At 36.2% G+C, this 27,284-nt stretch overlaps 1 protein-coding gene across 5 annotated transcripts in view; it reads left to right on the top strand.

Moving 5' to 3' along the window:
- FTO (FTO alpha-ketoglutarate dependent dioxygenase) overlaps positions 1-27,284 on the top strand; it is a 216,492-nt gene that overhangs the window by 114,626 nt on the left and 74,582 nt on the right. The window contains exon 10 of one of the 5 annotated variants that reach the window (XM_079315939.1): positions 11,959-12,019. The exons of the other annotated variants lie outside the window; for them this stretch is intronic. Coding sequence (XP_079172065.1) covers positions 11,959-11,995 — 37 coding nt within the window. The 3' untranslated portion in view covers positions 11,996-12,019. Of the gene's footprint in view, positions 1-11,958; positions 12,020-27,284 lie in introns of those variants that run through there. 5 annotated transcript variants of the gene reach the window in all.

Raw genomic sequence — 27,284 nt, 5'->3', positions numbered from 1 at the left:
AATATAATAATCTCATCTGAAATTCTGGGCTTCTACCAAATTTGGGAGGAGAATTTAATCCTGTTTATTTTTCGTTCAGGGCTCTCAGGATGAAAAGAAATTATTTCTCTCTGCTGCTTGGTCAAGACATCATTAAGCAGTATAATAAACTACTACAAATATTCAATTGTAGCTAATACAGTCTTTAACGTGTGGGCTGGGTACTTTGGGTCTTTGAAATCTAGTAAATTAAGTTTAAAGGTAGTTCTTAAAAATAAAATTTTAAATAAAGTGAAATCAATTTTCACATCAGCTGCTGGAAGAGATGCAGTTAAATGATTTGTTAGTTACCTTTCTTCCACATTCTTATAAAGTAAAATTGAACTAAACCCATGAAGATAATGAAATTTTCCATGTCTTTTGTTGCCTTTTTTGATTATTTTCCCTATTATCCAATTCAAGTCTCTTAACTTTCCATCCCCTGAATTCTAATGGATGTGCTAATAGAATGTTGATGTTTAATTAATACAATTGTTGGATTTTAAGCCTTAGAACCTGAAATAGTTTGTATGAAGAAAGCTGACTTGAATGTATCAGATTAATTCAGGTGTGGCAGAGGTGAGTGGCGTGCCTATGAAATGCTGCAGCAATGACCTAACAAAGTGAAGTTGTTTATCTACAGAGAAAATAAATTAGGGGATCATTTGTAAGGATTGTGAAGCTGAGAAGTGAGAGGGTGACTGGCATTTTTGCATTTAGAATTTCTATGTACAGGAGTGTTTCAGAGGTTAGAAAAGTTGGCTGTTTTCAATTGTCTTCAGTGAAACAAAGTGTACAAGTTGTACTCCTGTTACTGCTTGCAGCTTATAAGTAAAAAAACAGAAAGAAAAGGATTTGGATGCTCATAGTGAAGGAAGGTGTAATAGTTGTAAAGCCTATCCAATATAAAATCAGTGTCATACTGAGGTCCAGAATTAAGTGTTTATGTTTATACATACGGCTTTTTCAAAGGATTTTAGTGTTATGTGCAAGTAACCTTGGAGCTGCCAGTTCATTTTATTTCTGATGTTGCCTGCTAGTCCCTGAAGCAGATAAACTATGGATTTTTTTTGATCTTCCATTTGCTAGGCTTTCTTTATATTGTGGTTACAGTCACAATGTCAGCACATAAAATGTTAAACATCACTGGTCTGAAAGAAGCTTCCATTGTCTTCTACTTCTGGTGCCTGGGGATTCTTTCTAGCCTTGCAGTGGTGGTTCTGTCAGTGTAATATGTCATGAAGCATTTCTCAGTAATGACAGACATTGAATATGAGTGACAGGAACTCTGACCGAGTGAAATGGGTTCAATTACCAGAGATGTAGGGTTACCTGAGATAAAACCAAATGGTCCAATTGTGCTCAGTTTTGACCCTGTGACTCCCAACTATCCAGCAGCAAAGACAAATGGCTGATTAACCATCCCCTAACCCTCCTTCTCTGTGATAAACTTGTTTGGATTTCCTTGTCTGAATAAAAATCTAAGCGTGGCATGTTTCTAAAAGGAAATATGATAGGAAAACAATGGGTACTGGTGCTAGTCATTTTCTTCTCTTACCGACACAAAACAGAAAGCTGTCATTCTATCTTGGAATGTATCTAGGACATAGTGTCCAGAAATCAATACAAGATAAATGATTGCTCTCTTAACCTCACCTTTCTTCTGCTGCAGCAGTTACCTTGCTCCTGTTCACCTGTAGCCAACCTGACGCCAGAATAAATGAGAGAACCTGCCATGAAAAGTATCTTCTTGGGTTTTTTTTGTGTTGGAGGGTTTTTGTTGGCTGGGGGGGTAGGGGTTGCTAGTCAGTATTGAGAGCCATTTTACACTTGTTCTAGTCCAGTGCCTACAGCTCCCAGATAGAGTTATAGCAAGCTCCCTAATTAAACTGTCGCTGTCTGCCCTCACTTGACTGCCTTTACAAAGTCATTTAACTAACAGACATTCCTGACTATTAAAGCTAGGAGCTGCATGTCTCCAGTGCTGGAGATAAAATGAATGAAATTTGTTAATCTCCACTGACACTTGATCCTAGATGTTGAACTAACGCTGTTGCACCTGAACTTTTTCTTTATTGTAATTACTTCTCATGTTATTATTTCATGTAATAAATTGGAAGAAAATTTCAACAGGTATTAAATTATTCAAGCTGATTTATGGATGCTGAGTGAATATGACATTCATCTTGTGCATTCTTCAAAAGCACAATTCAGTGGATGTTCAGAGCTGAATTCAAGGTCTGCAGCAATAGAAAACTGTAGCAAGAGGATGTATTTCCTTCATCTCAAAGGAATGACATTTCAAGTCTCTAACATTTAGTAATAAAGCTAAATTTTGCCTTTGTGATTTTTATCTACACTTAATTTAAGCAAATACTTTGATTGAAAATTTAATACATTTTTAAGTAGCACATCAAAAAAATCGCATGCCATTGGTAGAATTAAAAGGACTCGGATTACAGGGTAGAATTCAGTTCTATTTGAAGGAACAAACACTTTAAAAGAAGATTTGCAGTTTATTTTCCATCTTCTCTATTTGCTCAATGTTCTTTTTCTGTCATAGATTTTAAGTCCAGTAGGGACATTTAGACCATCTCATTTGAGCTCCTGTATATTTTGAGAAGTTACATTTCCTTTGGCTGATCCTTTATTGGGCCTAGTGATTTCTCTTTGGGTTTAAATGCATTTTTCAGAATAGTTTCCATTGGTTTAAGGATAGTGGGAAATGGAAATCTACCATTTCTCTGGAAATAGAGTCAATTGCTAATTAGCCTCACACATTAAAGGTTCTTTTATCTGTTTCTTATTGGAATGCTTTGCTTCAGCAGCCTTTATGTACTGCTTCCTTCTTATTGTTTTTTCCATTCACAAATATTGCTCCTGCCACATAGAGAGTTCTAGAGAACTTGTGCTGATTGCTAAGTGTTATCTGCCCTCTGTCCTTTACAACTAATAGCAGTCAATACAAATACAGTCTGTGTTCTTTTTGGAATAGGATTTGGTCATATAGGCTTGGATTTCTTGAAATAGATGGGTCATGACCAGTGTTAATTCTGATCATACCAGCTCATTTTTTCTGTTATATTTTTGCAGTAGAGGCTAATGCTGAACTGAGAGTGACTCAGCAAAAAGCTGTGTGCTTATCCACACAGTCTACAGAAGAGACAGGCATCTCCAGGAAAGTCCCACAGTCTTTTACCTGGTCATAATAATTTCTTAATTCCTCACATCTTTTAATGCCTGTGGATTTGGATGTCCAGTGCAGCTTTGGTGTCCCCATTGTGTCCACTTAAGCAGTGGTTTTCAGGTGAGAGATGTGTGGCTGCAAAAGGACAGTGCAATAAGTTTTGTGGCATCTTCAGCCAACTGTTCTGTTCATTTTTCAAATTAATAAATGATTGGTTTGTTTTGTTTAGTTGATGCAAAATCTGTCATATTTTGAGTTGAATTTACTCTGTTTTAAGCACACATTGAAGCCAGACCTTTAGGGCTATTCACAGAAATAGCATGTTCAACAAATCAGCTTTTGCAGCACCAAAATACTGAACATCAGTGACAACAGCCAGATTAAAATACATGCATCTTTATTTACAAGTCTAAATCAAATATGTATTTGCAAACTTCTATATTGTATCTATCCAAATGTCTATATAGTAAACAGGCTTCTCTGGAAACAAGAAATAATTCACTAGCATTGGTGTATGGAATAATGTAAACACTTACTTGCCAGTTATAAATTTACATTTCCTTGGTTTTATTATTATGTTGTGATAATGTTTCTATGACATCCTTCCTTTACCTCCCCTTTCCTATTTTGACCTTTCACTCATACCATTATAATATATTGTAATCCACAAGATAAATTCTGGGAAAATTAATTCTTTGGTTGATGTACATGTTTTTTTTACCCTCACGTTCCACAGCATCCAACATATTTACAGAATCTGTATCAATATATTGCAGATTCCAGCCCCACGCTGTTCTTGCCTGTGCAGCTATCCAATAAAAATGCCTTCCACAGCTGTCAGGATGGAAGTTTGCAGGAAACCAGCCATTGCATCCCACTTGGAGCACTGTTTGTGCTCTGCTCCCCCTGAGCCTGGCGGGCCAAAGTGAGCAGTGGGAGCTGTTGATCGATGGATAATATTCAGTTCCAAGCTTCCACAGCACCTTATTCTGAGGCTGACTCATTCACCAGCCCGTGTTCTATGCCATGAGAAGTCTGGAAAAAAAAAACAACCCTGCTACTTTGGCATTCAGAAGATTTAATAAGATTGTGTGTGTTGAATTATTTTACTCTGTTGTGTAAAGAGCACTGGGTCTGGAGTTAAAAGTACATGACACAATGTCTTTAAAAATAAAAGATACATGTGTCCAAGAATTTTAATGTGAGCTAACAAAATCATCCTTCAGTGCCAGGTACACTTTTGGGAGGGTAGTTAGCACATAGTGGTTTATTCACTATTTCAGAGGGGGTGTTTGGGTTTCTTCACCAGTTAGTTCTTCATTTTAATAATTGTTAGTTGTATTACTGGTATTCTTCAGGTAGTTGGAATGTATTGTATGAGTATGAAATATGTACAGAGCAGCTTTTTCTCTCAACTCCTAGAGAACTGTATTTAAAGCAAATTTAACCAACCAAAGCAAGCAAACAACCTCAGCCTCTGTTATTTCTTAAACTGTGTCACAGGGTCTGTAAAAGAAAGCTCTGTTTAATTCAAGGTTCAGGAGCACTATGGATGTCCTACATTACTGTAAAGGCTACAGGAATAGTCCCTTGTGTGGCTGCCCAAAGATACTTGCCCTTGTGTGCAAGTGGGACTGTCAAGTGAAAAAATTCTGTAGATATTTATTGTACTGAAAGGCCAAATTTTTTTGCAGTCCTGTGAGTGGTCATCTACCTCAGTATAAGATGACCTCTTGGGTTTCCTTTCACTCCATCTTCCTTTAGAAAGGTTGCCACAATCAGGGTCATAGGTTTAAAAACACAATTCACAAAAATACCAGAAAAAGATGGTCCATCAGATACAAGTTCAAACATGAAGAATTAGATTGAAGAAGTATTAAACTGATGGAGTAGTTATCTTTTTCTATAAATGTTGCGTTATGCTGGTTCATCAAATGTGTATTTGAGAAGGATACAAATTTAAAAATTAAGTACTTATCAGTGAATAGATTCATTTGGTTTACTTGGAGAAAACCAAAATATGTTTTTTACTATTGTCAGCTATATATTAATTAAAAATCATAGTGCAACTATCCTATTTCTGGAATGTAATTATATAATTGCATATATTAAAATTCTGTAAAAAATAGTATGATGTCCATCTTTTGGAGTCTAATTGGCATAATTTTGATATTGATATTCATTATATTATTAGGAAATAATCTCTACATTTCCTTAGCACATTTAGTAAGAGTGACATTTCTTTTCACAGGTTCTAAAACAGTCACGTGGTCTTAGTGAAATTGCTTTATTAGCACTTATACTTTTACGTACTTTATTAGTAAAGTCCAGTTAATTTCATTAGGGGAAAAGACTTTTTCAATGCTGTATTTTCTGCATAACCATGAGACTTGGGGAGGAAGGGTGAGCATTTTCCCTCACAGAGATTTTGATCTTTCCAGCTCTGCAAGCTAAACCAGATCTCAGTGCAACTTTGTTTGGTGGGTATCCACAAGTACACACAATTCTGTTAATTTTAAAATTCTTCTGCTTTAAATCTGCATCCTCTCTCACTTCATCTGTGTAAATAAAGCTCCTCGTGCAAGCCGGCCAGGAAAACATATGATACCATTTGCGATTGCAGAATGCGGCATGCTGTTCTTCTGTAATTATAATGGCCTGAGCAGTGAGGGGTTGGTTAGCCTTCCTTAACAATCATTAATCTAGCCAGTCTTGGGTACAGTGGCCCATCTTGGAGAACAGCAGTGCTTGGCACGGGGCAGCTCTGGCGAGTTGGCCGTGGGCGAGGGATGGCCGTGTTTGTTCCGTGCTGCTGCTCGCGCTCCCCCAGGAGTCTGGAGAGGCTGCTGCTGCTCTTGGTTGTGCTTGCCCTCTCCCTCGCTCTCTCACTTGTCCCTTTATTTCTCCTTGTTGTGAAAGTTTCTTTCTGTGTGACTGGGAGTCTGTTTAGCAGACCATATTGCAAGTGAAGGTGCATCGTTTGTTGCCTGATTTTGGCAACACTGGGCAGTCAGCTGGGATGTAATTAAGACTCTGAGAACAGGCTGTCTTCTCCACAGGAAGGGCATGTTAGATGTTGCTGGGATTTGGGGCTGTCAGTTTGGCCAAGGCTGGAAACTGAGAGCTAGGGACAGTGATCTTTTCTTTCATTTATAATCCCTTTATGTACAGTGTATGCACTTGGCAAAGTTTACATATAACCTAGTGGCTGGAGCTTGCAAGCCAGTGCGGCTGAATTAGCATATGTTACATGTATATTTTAGTAATATTTTAAAGCAAGTGCAAATTTCCAAAGTGAATTATGCATGTATGACAGAAATAGGGTTGTGTTGCATTGGGTGTCAAATCCCACAACTTTTTGTCAAGACCATGGATTTTACATTAAAAAGGCAGAGAGACTAAACGAGGTAAAACAGTTTTAATTTTTAACAGTTTGGTCCAGCCCAAGGAGCTGCTCTTTGACAGTTATAACTGACATTTGAATAATTGGATTAATTCAGAAAGGGGCAAATCCTGTATTGATGGCTGTGCTTGTTCTATATGTTTTTTAACTTAGGGAAGGAGCTGTATGGTTTAATTATTTAAAGGACACTTCTTGCAATATAAAATACTGCTGTTTTGAAACTTTGGTCTAAAATCAAGAAGGAAAAAATATTTGCATTATTTCGTTCTTCACGTATAAAAGCTTAAGGAAAGAAAAAAGAAACTTACTGCTTTGTGGCTTTTAAACCAATGTAAAGAAAAACGGGAGAGGCAGAAATTACCATTTGTGCCCCAAAGCACCAGAAATGGAGATGAGCCTGATTTAGTCAAATAGATTCCAATCTTTTTTGGGGAAGTGTAAACCCTCAGTAATAATCACATTACACTGCAATTGCAGGATATTCAATCAACATCATTGCAAAAAGGACAGCTTCCAGTTTCTTTAAGCTAATACGATATTTCTTCTTTGATCCAGACTCGTTTTTTGCTTGCTTTTTGTTTCTTTTGTTTGTTTTTGTTTTTTATTTAATGAGAAATTTAAAATTTACAAAAGTAAATTGTTTTACTGGGCTGAAAACCAAGGCTAGAAAGGCTAAATATTGTCAGGGACAGTTCAGAACACCAGTTTGGTTCTGGCTGTTTACCCAGCATGACATAAAGAGTATTAACGCTCAAGGAGAAAATGTGGATTCACAGCTTACGAAATTAACACCCTGTAAATGAAGTATGAAACATGCCTATGAAATGTCACATGCATATATGGATGCATGTATGATTTTAGGCAGAAGTGCTTTTTTAAAGGATTGTGCAGTCTGCTTTGGTTTTGTTAGTTTATGTTGCAAAAAAAAACAACACCTTTCCTAAACATTCCAGGCTGCATTTATGTGTCATACTATCTTAAATTCTGCTAACATAATTCTGTTTTCCAAAATGTTTGTTTCAAAATATTTATATATAAATAACCAAGTGAAACTTAAAAGTGTGTGAGTGAATTCCAAATTTTTATTCTTAGATGGCAAGGAAGTATTATTTAAAGTAAATGTTATTTAAAATGAATTTTGTAAATTGCCATCCTTAGGAGTTTCTGTAAAGTTCTCAAATGTTTTATCATTTGCTTCGCAAACAAGACAGTTCAGCCTTTCTGTATCCAGACTATCATTCCTTTGGGAATACTCAAAGCCTTTTAAAATTATAGGGGTTTTGGTGTTGGTTTTGTTTTGGGTTGTTGGTGGTTTTGTTTTGTTTTTTTTTTTTCTGGGGCACTCTAAGGAAGTCCCAGGAGTGAAGTTGCCATCTGTCCTCTATATTAAAAGAATCTTCTATATTATATACCTGATGTTCTTGTCCCAGAGATAAATGTTGATAATTAAAAGAACAGCATTTGTCCTTTGTTCTGCATTCAAAATTCTTTCTTACAGTTATAGAACTTATGAACAATTTACAGGTTCTTCAGGCTCCTATTTTCTAGTCTCTGTCCTTTTTTCTCATTAGAGAGTTTTGATAAGTATAGGCAAGTAAATCAAATAGTTTATTAATGTAAGTATGTGCATGTATGATTTAAGGAAGAATTCAGCAACATTGAATACAGTTGAGTGCAGATAAATTATTGTTACAGATAACTCTGTCTCATGATAGAGAGGAGGGAAAGCCATAGGTTGAGAATGGGAGATTAACATAAGCCAGACATGAATTTTGGGAATGTTTCCTCCATATAAATTGCAAGTTAGAGGCTCCACCTCCCCCTTCAGGAAAGGAACCTTCTTCATTGTATGAGCTTCCTTCCCCAGCACACATTTGCCCAGGAACAATTCTGCATCTTTACACTTCAGCTGTAGCTCATTAGTGTCTGTAGTTGCTCCCAGTAGTCCCTCCTTTCAGAGCATCCTGGTGCAGACATGGCCTGAATACCAAATGCTTCTATTCTCAATATCATGCAAGTCAAGATTAATATTTTTTTTAAGTAGCATCCTTGTTTGTTGTTTTAATATTCTCTCCATTTGTGGCTTAAAGACAATCATGTAAAGAGTATGTCTATCAGTAAGGAGAGAGGGGGAAGAAGAATGCTGTGAGGTTTCTGTGATAGTCTGTTGTGCTGCTCTCTTTCCCCCATGGTGAGCAACACCAAGCCAGGTCAGACCAAAAACCTTTCTAGCTCAGTGCCACACAGTGAGGGACAATAGCAACAGCAAAAGAAAAGAGGAAAAAAACAAAAAAGGGAATAAGTGATTTTCTCTCTAGATATTGACCTAACCCTGATAATTCGTGGCTAACAGAATTTCTGATGCAAAGGTGATATCTTTGGTCCTGCATAGACACTTGTTCTCAGTGAATTTATGCAGTAGTTTTTAATTTATGTGGACTTCTAACAGCCTTGCTATTCTTTTCTGAGCTGTAGCTCTGCATACTAAAAATTATAACCACAGCCCACCCTCCTCCCTCCCCCCCAAAAACCTCAAAATAAACCACTAAAACCAAAAATTCCACAAAACCAAAAATCCCCCCAAACCAAAAGTTCTATCTTCTTTTGATAGCTTGTTGCTTTTTAAGAAGTGTAAAAACTTAATTCCCTTGGTAAAGTTTGGGGGTTGGATTTGGTTTTTGTTCATTCATGAAATTAATTAATTTTTCATACAGAGTCCTCTATGCATCAGTCTTTTTTTGGTTTTTCTTAATTGCACTGTATCTGCTTTGAGGTAGGGACCAAAACTATTTAGTTCTTCATGCTTTGCCACCTAATAATATCCAAAATCTACCATATTCATATAAATCAGTTTATTTTTCTTCCTAGTTTGAATGTGTTTCTTACTTGTAATTTGTCTAAAAGAGCCTGTGTATTTTTTGGGGGAGTGAAATGTTAGACAAAGAATAAATAATTGTTTTTTTTACAGCAGAGTACAAGTCTAATATCTGATATTCACATCTAAAATTTTGTTATTAAGCATACAAGGTGGAACTGCAGTCAGATCAGAGTTTATTTACCTGCCTTGGGTAAAAGAATGAAGACATTTATGTTCCCTTTACTAGGCAGAATACTGGTGTTGATATATCAGTGTACATGTAAAGGAACTTCACAAGTATCTCTTCTAAGCTGAGGTTATATTCTGTCTGGCACACCTTGGATATAGAAAAAATGCAGAGATTAAATTCAGGGGCTGTGCTGACAAGACTCCTCCTTATACACAGGCCACTGAAGAATGACATAGAATTTTATATTAGTATTTAGTTCAGGACGCTTGTTTGCAAACAGTGACTATCATTTCGTTTTAGTGTCAGACCATCAGCAATCAGAAATTTTATAAAGACTCCCAAAAACTTCTGTGCAGCAGTTCTGTATATTTCTGTTGCAAACCAGTCTTTTATTAAGATGGCAACTGTTTTTAAGTTTTAGTTACTAAAGATTTTCTTTCAGTAATTTTTAAAATTATATATTTAAAATTTTAGACAGTATACATATCTCAGATGCCATAATCTGTATGATTATTGAAAACTTATTTTTTTTAAAAAAACCTGTTCCCCAACAGCTTCTAATGTACCAGATTTTGTTACCTTAACATTTTTCTTTCATTAATATTGATTAAACTGTAAAGGGTTTCATTGCTGTTAATGGGGGGCATATTTTAAATTTTAGATCATTAACATTTAAATAGATTTTAATTGTTACATTTAACAAATTTATGCAGGTAAAGATTCAATTTCTTCAATTAATTTACATTTACATGTTCAGAGATCTTTCACTAGGGCTATTCTCATAAAACTTTAAGGGTCCCAGAAGGATCTCTCTATACTTATATTCTTTTCATTTTATCCCTGCTACTCTCTCCATATTATGTCTTTGAAATTACTAGGCTTATTTCCATGTGCTACTTAATAAAATAACTTTTTTTTTAGCCTTTTAGGGGGAGTTTTCTTTCAACAGATTTATATATAAAGAATCAAGTAAAATTTATGTACATGAGTGAATTCTAAATTTTACAAGTTTTGGATTTGACCATCTTCTCCATCATGCCATACATGGGGAAAAAAGAAGTACCTGCTTGTTTGATGTAACATGCAAATCAGAAGAAACAATTCCTGGAGCTCCTTTTCCATCCCCACAGGTTTCAGAAATCCAAATGAAAATAGATAAACTTAGTTTGGTACTTTCTCTCATACAACAGAGGAAAATTCAGACAGATGGTATTATGTTGTCCTTGACCTGGGTCTGGCATTTCTCTGGAAGCAAATTATCCTGGCTGTAGCCACTTCCTACACAGGATATAAGTGTATACAGTAGATTTCTATCACTTTGGTAAAAAGCCTCATGTTTTACTTTATCAAACTAATTGACTTGCATGATATCAAAATAAAACATAGTATAGAGCAAGGACAGGAAAGACAGTGGTGGTGAACATCTTATGTCTTATGAACAAGAGTACAGGTTCTCTTGAAATATTAAATTTCACCAAGAAGGGAGACAAATTTCTTCATTTTCTTAGAACAGCCAGATCAGCTCGTAAAGTCAATATACAGTCAAGTGTTGATGTTAGAAAGCAAAAGTTTAATACATTCTATGTGGAGGAACTGGTCACTTGAGGAGATCAGTGGACCAAGAATGGGACAGGGGAGGACAAGGACCTGCTAGATGACAATGTCAAACTGGGCAAGAGAATATCAAATTAATATCAAATTAATCTTAAATGCTCAGACACAAACACATTTTTAGGATTTTGAGTCCAGAACGATTAAGGGCAATAAATGAGAATAAACATGCATGGAAATAGTAAAGGCTCTAAAAATTTTCAAGGCAATTATTACACCATTTTGTGGAGAAAAGATGGTCCAAGCAGAAATGATCAGAAAGGAAGCCAATAGAAGCTTGACACAAAGGTAGTAAATGGATATTCAGCGTGTATAAGAGGAATAAAACCAGAAGTAAACATTGAAAAGAAAATTGAGACCTGAAATACCCTTTTTTACTCAAAATAAAACAATGTTTTGGGAGGATTTTGCTGATAAGGAGCGAAAAGTTGACTGAATGAAAATAGAAATTAAGATGGGGGAAAGAAAAGACTTGAACATGATAGGAAGTTTGTGTAATTTTTGGTTGAACATAAAATGTGATCAAAAGGACACACTATTGGAGTATACTGGCCATTAATGAACAAAAGCATATACATATCTTGAGGGTACCTTTTCTTGTGTTATGAAAGGCAGCTTGTGTCAGGAGGTGGAGTATTTATCCTGGTTGCTATATATCCTGTCAGACAATATTGATTTTAATTGCAGAGGAGGTACCAGAGAAAAAACCCAGCAGCTGCACTATGCTGACACTTACTGATGCAAAGTTACCAGAGTTCTATGAAGAACTGTTGGCTTCAGTTCTGGCAGCAATCAGAAATGTAATTATTGTTTGTGAGAGGCAGAAACTCACTTGGAAACAGAAAAAAAAAAATTAAATAATTCTTCACTGGGTTAATTTCTTGACTTTCTGATAATCAGCATTCTATATGGCCCCCTCCAAAAAAAGAAGTTGCAGAACTATATATTCTTAGAGGAAATAGAGCTAAGTTGGAAAGTGATGTAAATTATCTCACAGCATAAATGCAATTCAAAACAAAGGCTATTTCTCTCCCAGAGACAAGAATATAAAAATGTTTTTCTTCAGCCTTTTGCTGAAGAATTTGCTTTTTCATATTTATGATTCTACATCTGTCCATTACCAAATGCAGACATGATTTTATACATTTAAGACAGGAGAGGACAATCTGATTTCCAAGAAGGAAAGTCTGACATATTAAAGCATCATGTTAGTCTTCGGCTTCTGCTAATGTGAAAATAAGAATTTTTGCTGCTGAGGGACTGAGATATCCACATAAAATATCTATGAAGGAAATAAATATTTTAAAATGCAAGCACTAAAGTGGTATTGGCACTTCAAAATAGGGTCAGAGACTGATTCCTCCTTTAGAAGTGTCAGTGTTCTAATGCTTGTGACTGCATACACTGAACCTTTCATGAGAAAGTAACTACTTTTTTTTTTTATTCAGATGACAAGTTTTCTATAAATAGTGATATAGGGCCTCATGTTATGTGAAAATGGAAGTTTTTATAAAGCTGATTTATTCTATCCAGACTGCATAGAAGAGGAGACCAGAATAACATCTGCCTGGCAAGTTAATTCATGTTTCTTTCAATGAAGATAATTTCTTCAAAATGAGCAAAGAATAAGCTGTGCTTTTGCAAGATAAATGTGCCTTTTTCCAGATGATCTGGATCTCATACTGAAACATGTAAAAATGTTACTTCAGCATCAGTGCACAAAAGGAGAGAGGTGCTTGGGAGCCAGGAATTTCTGCAGCCTGCTGTCATCAGATCAGACTCCTCTTTGTTCTAGGTAGCATAAAGGATGCAGGAGGAGACCAAACCTTTGCTTCAAAAAACTGCTTGTACATAATGTTAGTGATGTTATTTGATCTATCTTTGTAAGACAGACTGATAATAAATAATAGGGCTTTCCAGTAGTCCTATTTCCTTCTGATGAACAACAGCAACAGAGAGTGCTCAGATCTGCTTCCTGGCCGTGCATATTCCCTCAAAATTGGTTTGTGCCTCAAAGCACATGTTTTGGTTTCAATTTTTGGTTTCAAGGTCACATTTTTGTACAGAATCAAAATGTTTATTATTCATTAAATAATTGTCTGTAAATATTAAATTTCTGTTAATCATGTCTGGATGCATAAAAACAAAGGAGTAGACTTAATAAAATAGAATGAAAGAATACATATTTTGAGGACCCTAAATGGAAATTTCACTTGGGTCCAGAGCTCAACACATACTGAATACCTGTAATTAAATGCTGAGCAATCTGAACTTCTATTGACCTTGGAACTGAAGTTGTTTCAAATCTGTCTCTTATCATTTTAACAACCCCCAAGTTTCTCTTGCAAATTACATCTGGTTTTGGGTAAGTGGGAAGGTCGAATACCTTGTGCTTTTACTTACCTTGTCCTGTGCTCAAAGTGCTGGCAGATGAAACATGTTCAGCTCTGTTACTCCTTAGAGTTTGCTGGAGTTCAGGACTGATGTAACAGAGAGGACAAGAGGGTGGTTTAGCAGGGAGTGCCCATCTCGAGTCAGTCTGGTTAGATTGCTGCTGCTTGCAGTGTCAGCAGAGCAAGCTCACAGACAAAAGCACTTCCCAGGTGACATTTGGGTGTTTAGATGAGATGTTAGAAGAGATTCTTCCCTCTGAGGGGGATGAGCCACTGGAACAGATTCCCAGAGAAGATGTGGCTGCTCCATCCCAGGTTGGGTGGGGATTTGAGCAGCCTGGGAGACTGGATGGCTGCAGGGGGTTGGGACAAGATGGTCCTTAAGGTCACTTCCAACCCAAAGCATTCTGTGATTCTATGATTTTATTACAATTCTTAACTGTTTCTTTAATAGAAAAATAATTTGTTAGGAAAAAAAAAAAAAGCCTGCTTTTGCATGTTCCTTCCTTCCAAGCTCTGCTTATAAGTTTGTTGAACTTTGATTAGTCATATGCAGCCTAACAAGTACATAGAAATGTAATGGGATACAAAGAACAGGCTCTAGTAAAGTGTAGATGTTCACACAAAACCTACATAAAAGCTGCTTCATGGGAGTAGATATAAATTTCATAATCTTATTATCCACCTACACAAGTCTGTACAAGCACCTTGGATGGAAAAGCATGCAGATGCAAACTCTATAAAAGTGTGAACAAATAAGGTAATTAAAAGATAGGTTTTATTTCAGATAAAAATGTATGATTGCTTTTCCCCTCAAGTGGTACCCCAATAGAAGTCACAGCTATTTGAATGCAATGCAAATATTTTAATACAAGACATTACCACTACCTTAAGTTCCTGAGAGATAGTAGGAATACAGAATTCTGTATTTGTATTTCCTTTTCCAGACTATCTCACATATGCTTAGATATCCCTTACCAATGCAAGTCACCCTTTTGTGTCCAGGCTTTGAAATTTTAGCCCTTTCTGGTAAATAAGTTTGAATGAAAATTAGATTTATTTCCCCTTCATTAAATAATCAAGGAGAGTTGATTCTAGTCTTTCCACTGTACTCACCATATTATTATTATTAGTCACTCAGATTTATGTCTAGTAAATTTATGTTTGCATATATAGAAATTAAAGTAAATATGGTATCTATTCTGAAGACTGCAATTCTCTGCTACAAATACAAAAAGCACACTCAGGTTAAATGTTAGGATGTGATTTCTGAGTCCAGCCAGTTCAGACAGGTCTGCCTAAAACTATAATCAAGTTGAATGCATTGCATTGGTATTCTAATTTCCAATTTGGGATTTTGCTACATAAACTCTAGTAGAGTATGTCTAATCTTTATGAGCCCCAAAGTCTCTGTATAAACTCCCTGAATTTTCCTCCATGTGTCTCTGCTAAACTGAGATGTGTCTTCTGGCTGAGTTGTAGAGACATTAAATTACTGAGTAAATCAATACAGTGCTGTTATGTCACTGTATCTTTTTCAAAGACCAGCTCAAATTTTGTGTGCTGTAGCTTTGATCCCTTTCATTTAATTCTAAGAACACTTGTTATTATAGTAACTGTTGTTTGTATGTTATTTTAGCTTTTTACTTAAGTAGCTATTTAGCAATTTAAATGAAAATGTAATTGGGTTACATCTGTTTTACATGCATGTAATACCACGCAGATGTAAACTTATATTAAAACCATCTTTTCTTTTTGGCAAAAAGACAAAAAATAGAATTGTAGCAATCATGCAATACTTTTTTTTTTTTTTTTTTTTTTTTTTTTTTTTTTAGAGTAGTGTACACAAGATGTATTCCAGTGTTTATGTTGTGATGGTAACAGCCCTTTCTATTTTTATGGGAGCTAACTGGTATAACTGTACAAGGACAAGTACACTGTTATGCTGGTGTAAATCCAAAGGAACTCCATTGAAGTTAGTTAAAATTTCTTACCAAACTTATCAGTTTCAATAATTAACTCCTTCCAGAGTCAAATTCCGCTCCAGGATCTCCACTGAAATAAGGAATCTTTGTGAGGCTACACAGTTGTGAATGACACTGATATTTGGCTTCCAATAACTTTATTTTAAAGAAAGATGAACTTGTTGTCTGATCTCACAAAGGGCTGAGTGCCCTCAGCTATTGTTGATTTTGATAAGGTTGTTTTCTATACTATGGAAGGAGAGATAAGAGATATGGATTCAATTCCAGCTTTCTCTCTGCTTTTGTATAGGTACTTAGGGAAGGTACTTAATGTCTCTGTACTGCTGTAATCATAACACAGAATTCCTCCTGCCTTATTTGTCCTGTGCCCTTTTTTTCTTTACTCTAGATTCTTCATAGCTGATTACTATTCTTTGTTTTTGTGGTGTCTAGCACAATGTCAGGATTGTGAGTTGTATCTATTGGTACAGATTTAAGTCCCAAGTGAAATATAGAAATTAATTAGGGTACCTGGCAATTCTCTAAAATAACTGGGACTTTAAAGACTTTGGAATTAATGTAAAATAGCTCTTTTGTCTATCAGCAGGCTAAAAATATTAAGTATTGTGTTAGTTCTGTAGTCTAGCACACAACTTTTTCATAGTGCAATGCCTTACAGCCTGTGCAAGTAAGACAAGACTTATTACTCCTTCAGTTTCACTTATATAAGCATAAGTTCAAAATAAAGCATACATATTTTACTTGGAGCAAGGATGTATTTAGCAGACTTTTATTATTTCAATGTTAGTTCCTGTTCAGCACCTTACTCCTTTTAAAGAGTAATTCTGAAGAGCATATTAGAAAACTGTTACACATTTTTCTTTACTTTTTACCTATAAACATTTAAGGCCCTGATTCTACAGCCATGAACATAAACATGTGAGACTCTATGGAGATAGAATCAGAATATAAATTTATATTTATTCCAGTTTCTCATTGTAAAGTGCTTTTAGGCTAAATCTTGTTGCTCTGGAGTGTGAATTCGGCCCAAGTGAGGACTTCAAAATTGTCTCTGAGGAGTATTTAAGCAGATAATTTGCAAATTACCAATGAAAAGCTGATAGGAAGCCACTGACAGTCAATATGAAGGTATTATTTCTCAATTGTGCCTGGTAGCTCTACTACAATTTCTGTTTGGATTGTATTTCAGGAGTGAGTAATGCATTTATTCTGAACAGTCTGTAATGATCCACTCAAAATAATGTTCTCTAAAGACTTAGTTTGTGTTTCCTTATTTTTTTTTGAATTAGCTAAGCCTGGGACTTCATGAGAAGTGCACAATCCAAGTCTTGGTTAAAAATTATTGCAAAGTAGTTTTGCAATTACTGACAAATCAGATTTTTGTGAACATACAGAGTAAGCATTTGCTTTTAAAATACTTTTCCCACATACACTGTGTAACTCATAAGTTTTGTTATTTCATGAAATTCATGTTTTCCATTTGTGTTAACTGAGCTGACCCAGTTAATTTGGCTGTATAATATACTCTAAAATTTTCTTCATAGGTTTGCCAGAGAAACTGATGGATGCAGAAATCTTTATTTGCTACATGCAGACTTCAGTTAATTGGTTGTCTGTTATGCAGCTAAGAGTTGAACTCAAAGATTCTTGTGGGTCCCTTCCAACTCAGGATATTCTGTGATTATATATATGGTATGTATGGAGGATGGCAGTATTAACAGAAAAGAAACACAAAGAAGTTTTATAAGTTTTGTCAGATAAAGACTGGAAGCTGGGATCCTCCACATATTTCTTCTTCCTCTTTCTTTTTGCATGGAAATAATTTTTTCCCTTTCAGTGCCATTCTCCTTCCCTGTGGACTGGGCTGTGAAGCAGTTGCCCTCGAGTTGAGATAATGATTTATAGAAACAGATATATATATATATATATATATATATATAAATGTATAAATACACATAGAGAGATGTATATATACAGATGTATAAATATCTACCCAGGGAGATGTATATATACATTTTTAAAACCTCTTGAGTTTTAAGAGTTTTTGTGGCCCAAAGCCATGCTCTCAGTAGTGTAGGAGCTGTCTCAGTTTGCAGACTGCTGGTGCCAAGGACCCTCAGCTGCTGCTGCTGGGGGTAACTCTGCTCCCTGCACCTCTCTTGGCATTTGCAGGCTGGGTAAACTCTGCAGAGAATGATTCAGTGTTAACTCACATGGTGACTGCCTGTATGATTTATGGAGATTTTCAGTAGGAACTTGGTATGTACAGTGGTTTCTTTCTGTTTCTGTCTCCTTCTGGACGGCTGTGCCTCCATTTATTCCATGTAAAAAGTAACTGCCTGTGCTTGGCAAGGAAAGCCATCTCAGAGATGTGATGGGGAGGCTTAGAGCCTCTAAGTGCCTTGTCCTGGATCCACAGCTGGTCCAGCCAAGCTTCTCAAGCATTCCCTCTTCTGGCAATGAGACAGGACATGTCCCTCACCTGCCCTTTTATGGTAGCATGATGTAATGCTTGTGGTAAATAAAAAACATTGTAGTTGTGAAATAATGGTAACTTTGATTACTGACACTTGGAGTTGACCAAGGTCTCTAAATATTAGAATTTTTAAAATAGTCTTACAAAGATACTAATTTTAAATTCAATGTATAGAGTGGAGAGTGAGAACACAGTTACATGATTTATAATTATTAAAGCACTTGATGTGGCATGTAACATCTTTCCCTTTGTGCTGTGACAACTTGCTTTGCTGAAGAGGTAAATGAGTGTCTGTTACAACTGCCAGAGTGGGAAAAGAGCACTGAAACTAGGGCTCAGTATCAGATCATGTTTCACTAACAGAACAAGATTGATTTATTGTGTTACATCAGGGTTAGGTGGACCTAGTACTGCTTCACCACATGCTATTTCATTCCCTTGTCTACTAAGTATGCAAGTACAAACAGCTTTAACACAATTCTTTACCTAGAAACAAGCCTGAGGCTTCATCCAAATACTTTTAACATATGAAAATTGAGCTGCTTTGAACTTGTATGTTTTTGATAACTGCTTGGTATGCTTCCTGGAGGATCACCTGTAGGCTTTTCTTTCCAAATCCTAATCCCTTTGATTAAGTGCCAGGACAGATAGCTCTCATTGAATAACTCCAGTCTCATAATTCTTCCTTCATTCAGAGTTGAAAGGGAGCTGCTCAAGCTTCAATAGGTAAATCCTCAGATTTAGTTAAAGTAATTCAGACACTTAGAAACTGAAATTGTTTTGTTCTGAAACAGGGTTCAGATGGGCTACTGAACATTTACATACCACTTGCTGCCAGAAGCTGTAGGATGAAAAAAAAAAAAAAACAAAACAAATTTTTAGCAAGAAGGATTAAGAGTAGGCAAACTTTGAGAACCAGACATTAAAGACAACCTGGCATGGAAATTTAAATCCAGAAATAGGAACAGAGTTACTTTGCCTGACTGCTCTTGTGGGTTTTTTCTGCAACATCAGACTGTGGTGCTGGGCTAAACATTCCATTCCTTCCTTGGCCCTTCTTGTTAGAAACTACCAAAATAGGGAACAAGCAGAGGAAAAACAATTCTTAGTCTTTTTATCTTTACAAGTATGCCTGCTGGGAACAAACCTGAGCCAGTTCAAGATTCTTCTATTTGAAAGTGTTTGTGGCAGACGAGTATGACGGGGAATTAAAACTAAACCTGTTAGCTGCTGATATCTGGGGGAAATAGAGCTATCTATTGCACATACAGTTTTGTACACACCAGTTTGCCTATGTGCATAATGAAGCAGTTTTCTCTGTGGAGGAATTGCTGCTCACCTAGGAAATGAGAATATTTCCACATGAATAATTTGCCTTGGTTAATTCTAGTACAGCCAGAAATGGAGTGGAACAATTAGAGAAACTACACCCAGTTTGTGTGATACAGATTTTCATAGCTCCTTCAGCCTGAAAATGTGTTACCTTTAGCAGAATGCAACTTGCCAAAATAGTACATGAAACTGAGTATTGTGGCACTGTCCTAAACTGCCCACTCTGTGAACAAGGGTGGGGCTTCCATGGCTATAATGAGTTTATATTTAAACCTGTGCACCTTGTTAGTATTAGGCTTTCAGTCAGATCCCTTTGCCTCTTTGCCACCAGATTGTTCCAAAATATTCATTTGCAGTCATTTGCTATTGTAGGTACAAAAAGGGTAAATTCTTATACTGCCTCCCTTATTTGTTGTGGCAGGCAGCAGTGTTATTTCTGCAGCTCTTTGGCAGGTAGGATGTGTGAGCCATTTGAACATGTGGCTTTATCCTGAAAACAAACCAGCACTGGAATTAAGAATAGACCTTAAATACTACAAGATTTGATTCAAAATTAAGAAATATGTAAAGAAGGGCAGCCCCACAAGTCTGGGGTAGTTCTGACTGTTCAGATTGCTTTCTATTGTGATAGTAAAGTTCAACTTGATATTTTTTTTTAAGAATACTGGATTTTTTTCTAAACATATCCCACATATCAAGAGATTTGTAATTGAGTTGCAACTCAACTGCATCAATACAGTTGAGTTTGAAAAAAGAATAGAATGGTATCCAGCTGTAACTAATAAGCAAAAGCAAGTAGGCAGAATGACAAAAATGAGCTAGAATTTATAAGGACACAAATGCTAATTTCTTTGATCTAGAAAATAATTACATAGGGTAGAGGATTAGGATTTCAGTCTTTCCTGGGAGATCTTGCTGCAAGCAGATCTCATGGTCTCAAATCAGTAAGAACTCAGTGTTACATCCAGGCAAGTTCATCTCAGTCTAATATCATGAGGTTTTTAAAGTTCTTAGGTGTAGCTTATTATTTTATTCCTCCACTAATTTAATAAATGAATCCAGCAGGTATTAGAATTGTTATTAAGGCAATGACAACTTGAGGGTTCTGGTTAATAAGATAAAAATAAAGTAGTTTGGTTAAATAAACTTTGAAGCAGAAAGCCTGAAGGCCTCTTGTTATTACCTCATTAACAAGAAATGCCATTAAGTTATTATTATCCTGTAATGGTTCTCCTTCTTATCAGTCCTGCATTCTGATCAGCAGGCATATTTAATGAAATAGCAATAAATTTTAAGAAATTATATGTACCCAAGCAAGACTATAAACTAAAAATGGAAATGGAAAGATTTAACTTTTGAATATGCACTTTTGAAATGGGAAAATATTCAGCATGTTCTTACAACAAAGCTTTGGAATGAAAGCAAAAGTTTATGACACATTTTATTAGACGTGTAAATCTGAAAGCTTAGCTGTAGTTTTTAATTTTTATTTTGCCTCCATAACTATTTTTATACCCTCTTTATAGTTGACTGGTCCAAATAAGTTCTGCTAGAAGTCTATGCCCCATTAGTCTTCTATAATAAAATGTTAACCTGGCTAAAATAAAACATGATGCTTTAAGAGCAATTAAGAATGGTCTTTTGTAGATAACTGTAACATGAAATACAATCACTGTTTTTATTAATGGATTTGGGAAAAGCAGCTCAGTGATTTATAGCACTGGAAAGGGTTATTTTACATTTTTATTTCTTTTATTTTATGTCACACTCTTCAGAAAACGTTTTAAGACTCCTGAAATAATCAGAATTTGTGTTTCTAATGTTTATCATGTTAATGTGAACCATGGCATCCATTTTATTTAGGTAGTGCTATGATGTCAGCTAAGAAGGTGTTCCTTTTTTTTCCGGTTACTCCGTTCCAAAAAGTGTTGGTTTTGAAAGAAAATCTTGTTGAATGTTTTATAAGAGTGATAAAATGTAAAAGCTGTGCATTGTGCTTATAAAGGCAGGATTTGAAGGATACAGATGTAATCTACTGGGCATTGTCCGAGCACAAAGCATAGCATTTGATTAATAATTTCTTTAAAAGTATAAACGCATTTGACACATGTCTTTCTTATTGTATAATAATTGTTTCTTTGTGATTATTACATTAAGCTTCTAATAACTCGAAGTCTTCAAGAACAGAGTTTGATATGGCTGGAAATGGAATCACCACTGTTAAACGTGGAGATATTGTTCTTACTTTTGGCACATTTAGAAAATTTCTATTTGGAATACATTGTACTAAATATGGTGTTTGCAAGCAAAAAGTGTAAATTTGCCATCATTGTGAATGGGGGGGAGAAAGACAGAGAAGAAAGGTCTAAAATGAAAGTTGTCATTTCTAATCTCCTTGGGGCCATAGAGGCTGCCAGTGCTCCATGGGCTGTGTGCTCCTTTGGAGCTGCTTTCCCAAAGCCAGGGAAGCTGCTCCTGACAGAGCAGGTAGCTGGAGGGCTGTCACACCCTGTCATTGCATCCACTCCACATCTCTGGGGTCTGGCAAAGTCTTGAGGCAGCTCGATCTTGGTCACACAGAATTAGGAACGTGTTTTCTAGACTTGTACTATTGTATTGGTATCTCAAATAAGGAATTGATTATTGTATGATGGTAAATGTTTGAATAAAGGCAGCTCATTTGGTCTATGAAACTTCTTTTTCCACAGCAGAGCTGAGTGTAGCTTTAAAAGCTATCAGCATAAGAGAGAAGGGCCACAGCAATATTCTTCACAGGGTGCCTGCTGGCATTTAGCACATGCAGGATCAAAATAAAGTGTGCCTTGTGAAGAACGGAGTATACACTCCTTCAGGCTAGGTAAGTCTAAATTCTGACTAATGAAACTGAACTAAATTTTGTCTCTGATATCAACATTTTGAAAAAGCAATCAAAATCACATTAGCTAAACTTGTCTTCAACTAAATATATATACAGCGTTTATGTACATATGTGTGCATATGTATGTGTAATTTATACATATATATTTGGAGAGTGGGTATTTTAGTATACAAGAGGCTTTTTATGCTTCTGAAGGGTAGTAGGGATATGATCACTGGCCTTATTGTGCTCTTTGTTTCACCTGCCTTAAGGAAGAGCAAATTTTAAATGAAGTTTCTTCTACAGGAAATTCTGCTTCTACAACTGTGGAAGTACATGATAAAATTCAGTAGCCTTATGCTTCTGCACTTAAAGTGTAATTGCAAATGAAGGAAATTATTTGATTTGTAAGCACACGCACAAATGTTTTGACAACCTTCTAGTTTGCACCACAAATTGTGTGGTAGTAGTGACTTCTGGGGTTAAACCTCCTGGCCCAAAACCAAGGGTGGCCTTAACTGCCTTTAAATTCTTGGCCCAAAGTATTATTTGGTAAGGGACAAATAGTAGCTGACATAGACTGTGCTAGTAATATCCTCTGTCTGCTGTAAGAAGATCCTTCCCCAGCCAGTGCAGTGCCTATTTCTGGAGTGTGCAGGCTGCCAGTACAAAGTGGGCAGTTTGTCACCTTGGGTTCCACCCGCCTGACTTGCACTCCCCGGGGTCTCAGCTCCGTGCTCAGTGCTGGCTGCTGCTGGCACAGGCCTGAGTCAGTCAAAATTCTGTTCATTCTTCAAGATAAGATCTGAAATAAATGTGCCTTTTGAAAACTTGTGTGGTTGCCATAGCCATAGGAATGCAGCCTTCATTTAAAATCAGCAGCACGTCAGAGTCACTGTCTGTGTCTTTCAGAAAATGTTACATGGGGTTATCCAGAGACTCAGAGTCTAGAGAATGAGGAGCATGTGCATTTCCTTAGCTTAGCCTGCTCCAGGGAGGAAGCAAAGACATGTTAGGCTAAATCAAGAAGAGTCAAAGAATCTTCTCTTTAAAAGTGATAGAATTGTCCTCTAAGCTCATCTAGGACAGCTCTGCAATGGGCCACAGAAATTCAAATGGAGCTAAAGGGTGAAGGACCCTAGGAACAAAGACTGCATTGAGACTCAGCAGCTGACCTGTGCAAATCCATTTGCCCCAAATCCACCTCCAGAACAGGCAAGGGAACACAGGGGTTGTTACATTGTGCTGCATCATCTGAGGTAATTTGGTAATGAAGAACTCAGTTCTGTCTCTAGCAAATCTGAATATCACAGCATTAATGGAGATGATAGAATGATCCCCACCAAATTCACACAGGGATGTAAAATTTGAGGGAAAATATTTACCTTGGCATCATACCACATGAGCATGAATGTGTTATCTTACTGGTTTACAAAGTTTATATGCTAGATATTTTTCTTTTCTGTGCATGGCTCTGAATTGAAATGAATAATAATTGTCATTTTGCTATAGTAATTTATAAGTATTAATGGTTGGTGAAAATGTACTTTCATGTGATCTTTCTCATTTCAACTGTCAACATGGTTGGGAGATCTGTAGTATAGTTTAATTGACATGGGTTTTTTTTCATTAAAGCAATTAAAACACCTTGCAGAACAAGTCAAACAGTTAAATATGCTCATACAGATTAAGAATTCTTAAAGACAAATAGTTCATATTTGGAGACAGGAGTGGCTGTGGCTGAAGGGTGTGTGTGATTACTGTGTGGTTACTGCTCATCACACATGACCACTTTTTTCTTTTTCTGTCATTTCTTCTTTGCTAAAATAGTTATTAAATATTTTACATAAATGTAATAATTGGTCTTTTTTTAACCTTTAGGATTTTAAAACAACACATTTTTGAAGTACAGTTTACAGTGGAAATATCATGGATTGCATTAAAAAGAATGGGTGCTTTGGTGTCTTAGTAGTAGTATTGACTTGAGAGTGAATAATAATGAGATTTAAGATGTATAAATCCATTCAGGGCCTTTGCTTGAGAATTCGTGTTGATGCATTTCCCATGTTTTTTTCACTTTCCCTATCTGCTGCTTAGCTTTTTACCTTCAAAACAGGCACTAGGATTCAGAGATTAGCCTTGTGTTTTGATATTCACTGGAATTTGACATTTTTTAATAATATTTCCATCATTTGAGTTTCCTAACATGAGGAAATGCAGGGCTACTTTGATTTCTGTGAGAGCATTGCTATTAACAGCAGCAGTGGCAGGGATTTAATTCAGGAGTTTTATAGAGATTTTACTTGTTGCAAGTGCAGGGCTTCAAATACTGTCCAGAATCATAGAGGGTATGTGTATCACATCTCAGAGGAAGATCTTTTGGGAATTAGATGCATGCTAGAGATCAATTATGTAGAAATGGGTGTTGGAACTGTTCAAGTTGAGAATTCATATTCTAGATTCTTGGTTTCATTTCCTATCCAATTATGTGTTGAATAAAAGAAGCACAAAAATATTTTTAATCAATTTCTTTCAGGTCTTTGTGTTCTCTGCTAGGAAATAGTTTTGCTTTTTCTTAATTCACAGAAGTTACTTTGTGCTTGTATGTGCCAGTGTGTGCAACACTGCTTGTGCACTGCTTGTACTGAGACACCTAATGTTGTTTATGTTGTCCTCCTAAATACCATAAGTGATATGAAATATGCACTAAGGACTTGCATAGAGAGAGAAATACTTCCTTAAAATTTAGTTTACACAGGTTTGGGATGAAACAACCCACAGAGCAGTTGCTGAGATCGCATACACAGACAATGTGCTTTCTGTAATTTTTAATTGCTTTTTAAATTATAGACTAGAAGCTGTTTGATGTCTTGAAAAGGGCTGAGTCTTTCTGTGGTTCATGCTCTGGTTTTGGGGCTCTGGCTGAAATTTCATAGTCCTTTCAGGAATTCCCTCAGTGAGTTTGGAGGAGTCTCTTCATGAAATGTGAGAAAGCACTAGTTAGCTAACTGTGCAGAGCAGCTTGTACAGACAGGAGAGTGGATGTCTCCAGCCTCCATGCATAAGGTATATTTAAAATCACATTTACTTACAAGCTAAATGGTATGTTTGCACTACACTAACATATTAGCTTTAATGGATGCTGGAAACACCACCAATAATCAAAGCATTTTTAGTGAGATGTGTTAGTGCATTGAGGCTGGGTTAAGATACTCGAGTATGAGCATTCTTTCAGCAGGAGATATTGAACTTGTGTTTCTTCATTTAAGGCCAAATGTCATATCAGCTTTCAGTAATGCTAGATCTTTTCTTTTTTTCCTTTTTTTTTTTTTTCTTGCCATGGAAGATAATGTTCTGATAATATTTCAATGCTTTTATTCCCATAAATTACATACTGAATGAAAATGTGTGAAGAATATCAACTGTTTACTGTAAAGGTATATTTACTCTGCTTACCTGAATCCACCTATTTCCCTTGCAAAATTTCTTTAAAAGTCTGTAAAATCATTTTTTGTGTTGTCTGTATGGCATAGAGAGGGAAGAGGGGAATAAAAGAGCATTTCAGTTATATGATAAATAGAAATGCTTATATCCTTTTTGTAAAAAAAATCATCTCTGTGTACTTCAGAGTGTACTACTAGAGTGGCACACTGAGAGTTTTCCTGCATGAGGGTCAATTTAATCTTTGTGCTGTGTTGGACACTGCCAACACTGGCTCTGAAAGCTGTTTATTTTTGAGAATATAGTTGCTTTGAGTCAGTTGGGAAGGGTACTAAGAATGCAATAATGTTGGTAAAATGGAGTTCTTGGGAACACTGCATTATCCTTGCTTGTGAACTTTTAGTAGCTTGGTTTTCTATCAGAATAAACAAGAGTTGAATGATGACCAGGTCCTACTGGTTGTGTGCAGAGTTTATCACTCAGCTGTTCCCATCTGAAGCCTTGTGTAAGCAGCTGGACCACAGGGGACATTCTCTAAATTGCGAGCTCCTCCCGGTTTGCTACCACACAACTCTGACTGCTAGTCAGTCTTTGGCAGCTCCTACTAAAACAGACCCAGTCCCTGTGTTAGGGCATCTATTAGAGATACCTCTCCCTTCAAAATCAAATTAAGGTTTTTTTGGGCATCTGCTTTTTATCATCAGGATTTTTAAACTGCTTGCGCTCGTTCCCATGAACAAAGTTGTCTTACTGGAGGATTAAGTAGCTGCATATGGGTTTCCTATGTTTTGGACATGAATTTCCATGCTGCATCTACATGCCTTTGAGGAGAGGTATTGTGTTGAGCTGCTTGGGCTCGTGTTTGTATAATTACTGCAGATGCTTGGAAGAAATGAAACTTATTTGCGATTGAAATTGTGAATTAAGGAGACTTCACCTCAATTGTAAAATTTATTGTGAGACCTGCCTGCTAAAAGGGCTGAGCAGGACTGGCTGAGAAAGCTACAAGAAAGCATTTTTTTTTTGTTTATCCTCTTCAGGACCTGTTGAAAATATACTAGAAAAAAAATTACGTAGAGAAGTAAGGGTCTATGTTGTTCTTAATAAATATAAGTTGAAATATGTATATAGAAGTTTGAGCAATTAAAAAGAAAATCAGTATAAGGAAATGAATAAACACTGACATTTATATTTGCATCATTCTGATTTAAAATAAATCAACATGAGGCTGTACAGGTATCTTAAGATCAATGAAACCCCAACAATGAAGCAGCACACTTGTTTACAGCTCAAGTGTTCAAGTCAGGTGGCTGAAGGAGTTAAACACCTGGAGCAAGGCTGCCAAACTGCTAAGCTGGCTTTTGGCAGCAGTGGCAGCGTGCAGAGAGAGTTTTCCCTTCATTATGGTTCACTGACTAATTCAATGCTGAGAAACCAATTGAGAGTTGAAAATTCAGGAAAGCTTCTTTTCCTATTCTAACCTTTATATATATTGATATGTAAGAGGACTTGAGCTGCAGGTTTTAAATGCTTA

This window comes from Erithacus rubecula, assembly GCF_903797595.1.
Source record: "Erithacus rubecula genome assembly, chromosome: 12".
In the NCBI taxonomy this organism is placed as follows: Eukaryota; Metazoa; Chordata; class Aves; order Passeriformes; family Muscicapidae; genus Erithacus; species Erithacus rubecula.
Note: the sequence above shows the minus strand (reverse complement) of the source record. Positions and strands in the feature narration are given on the sequence as shown.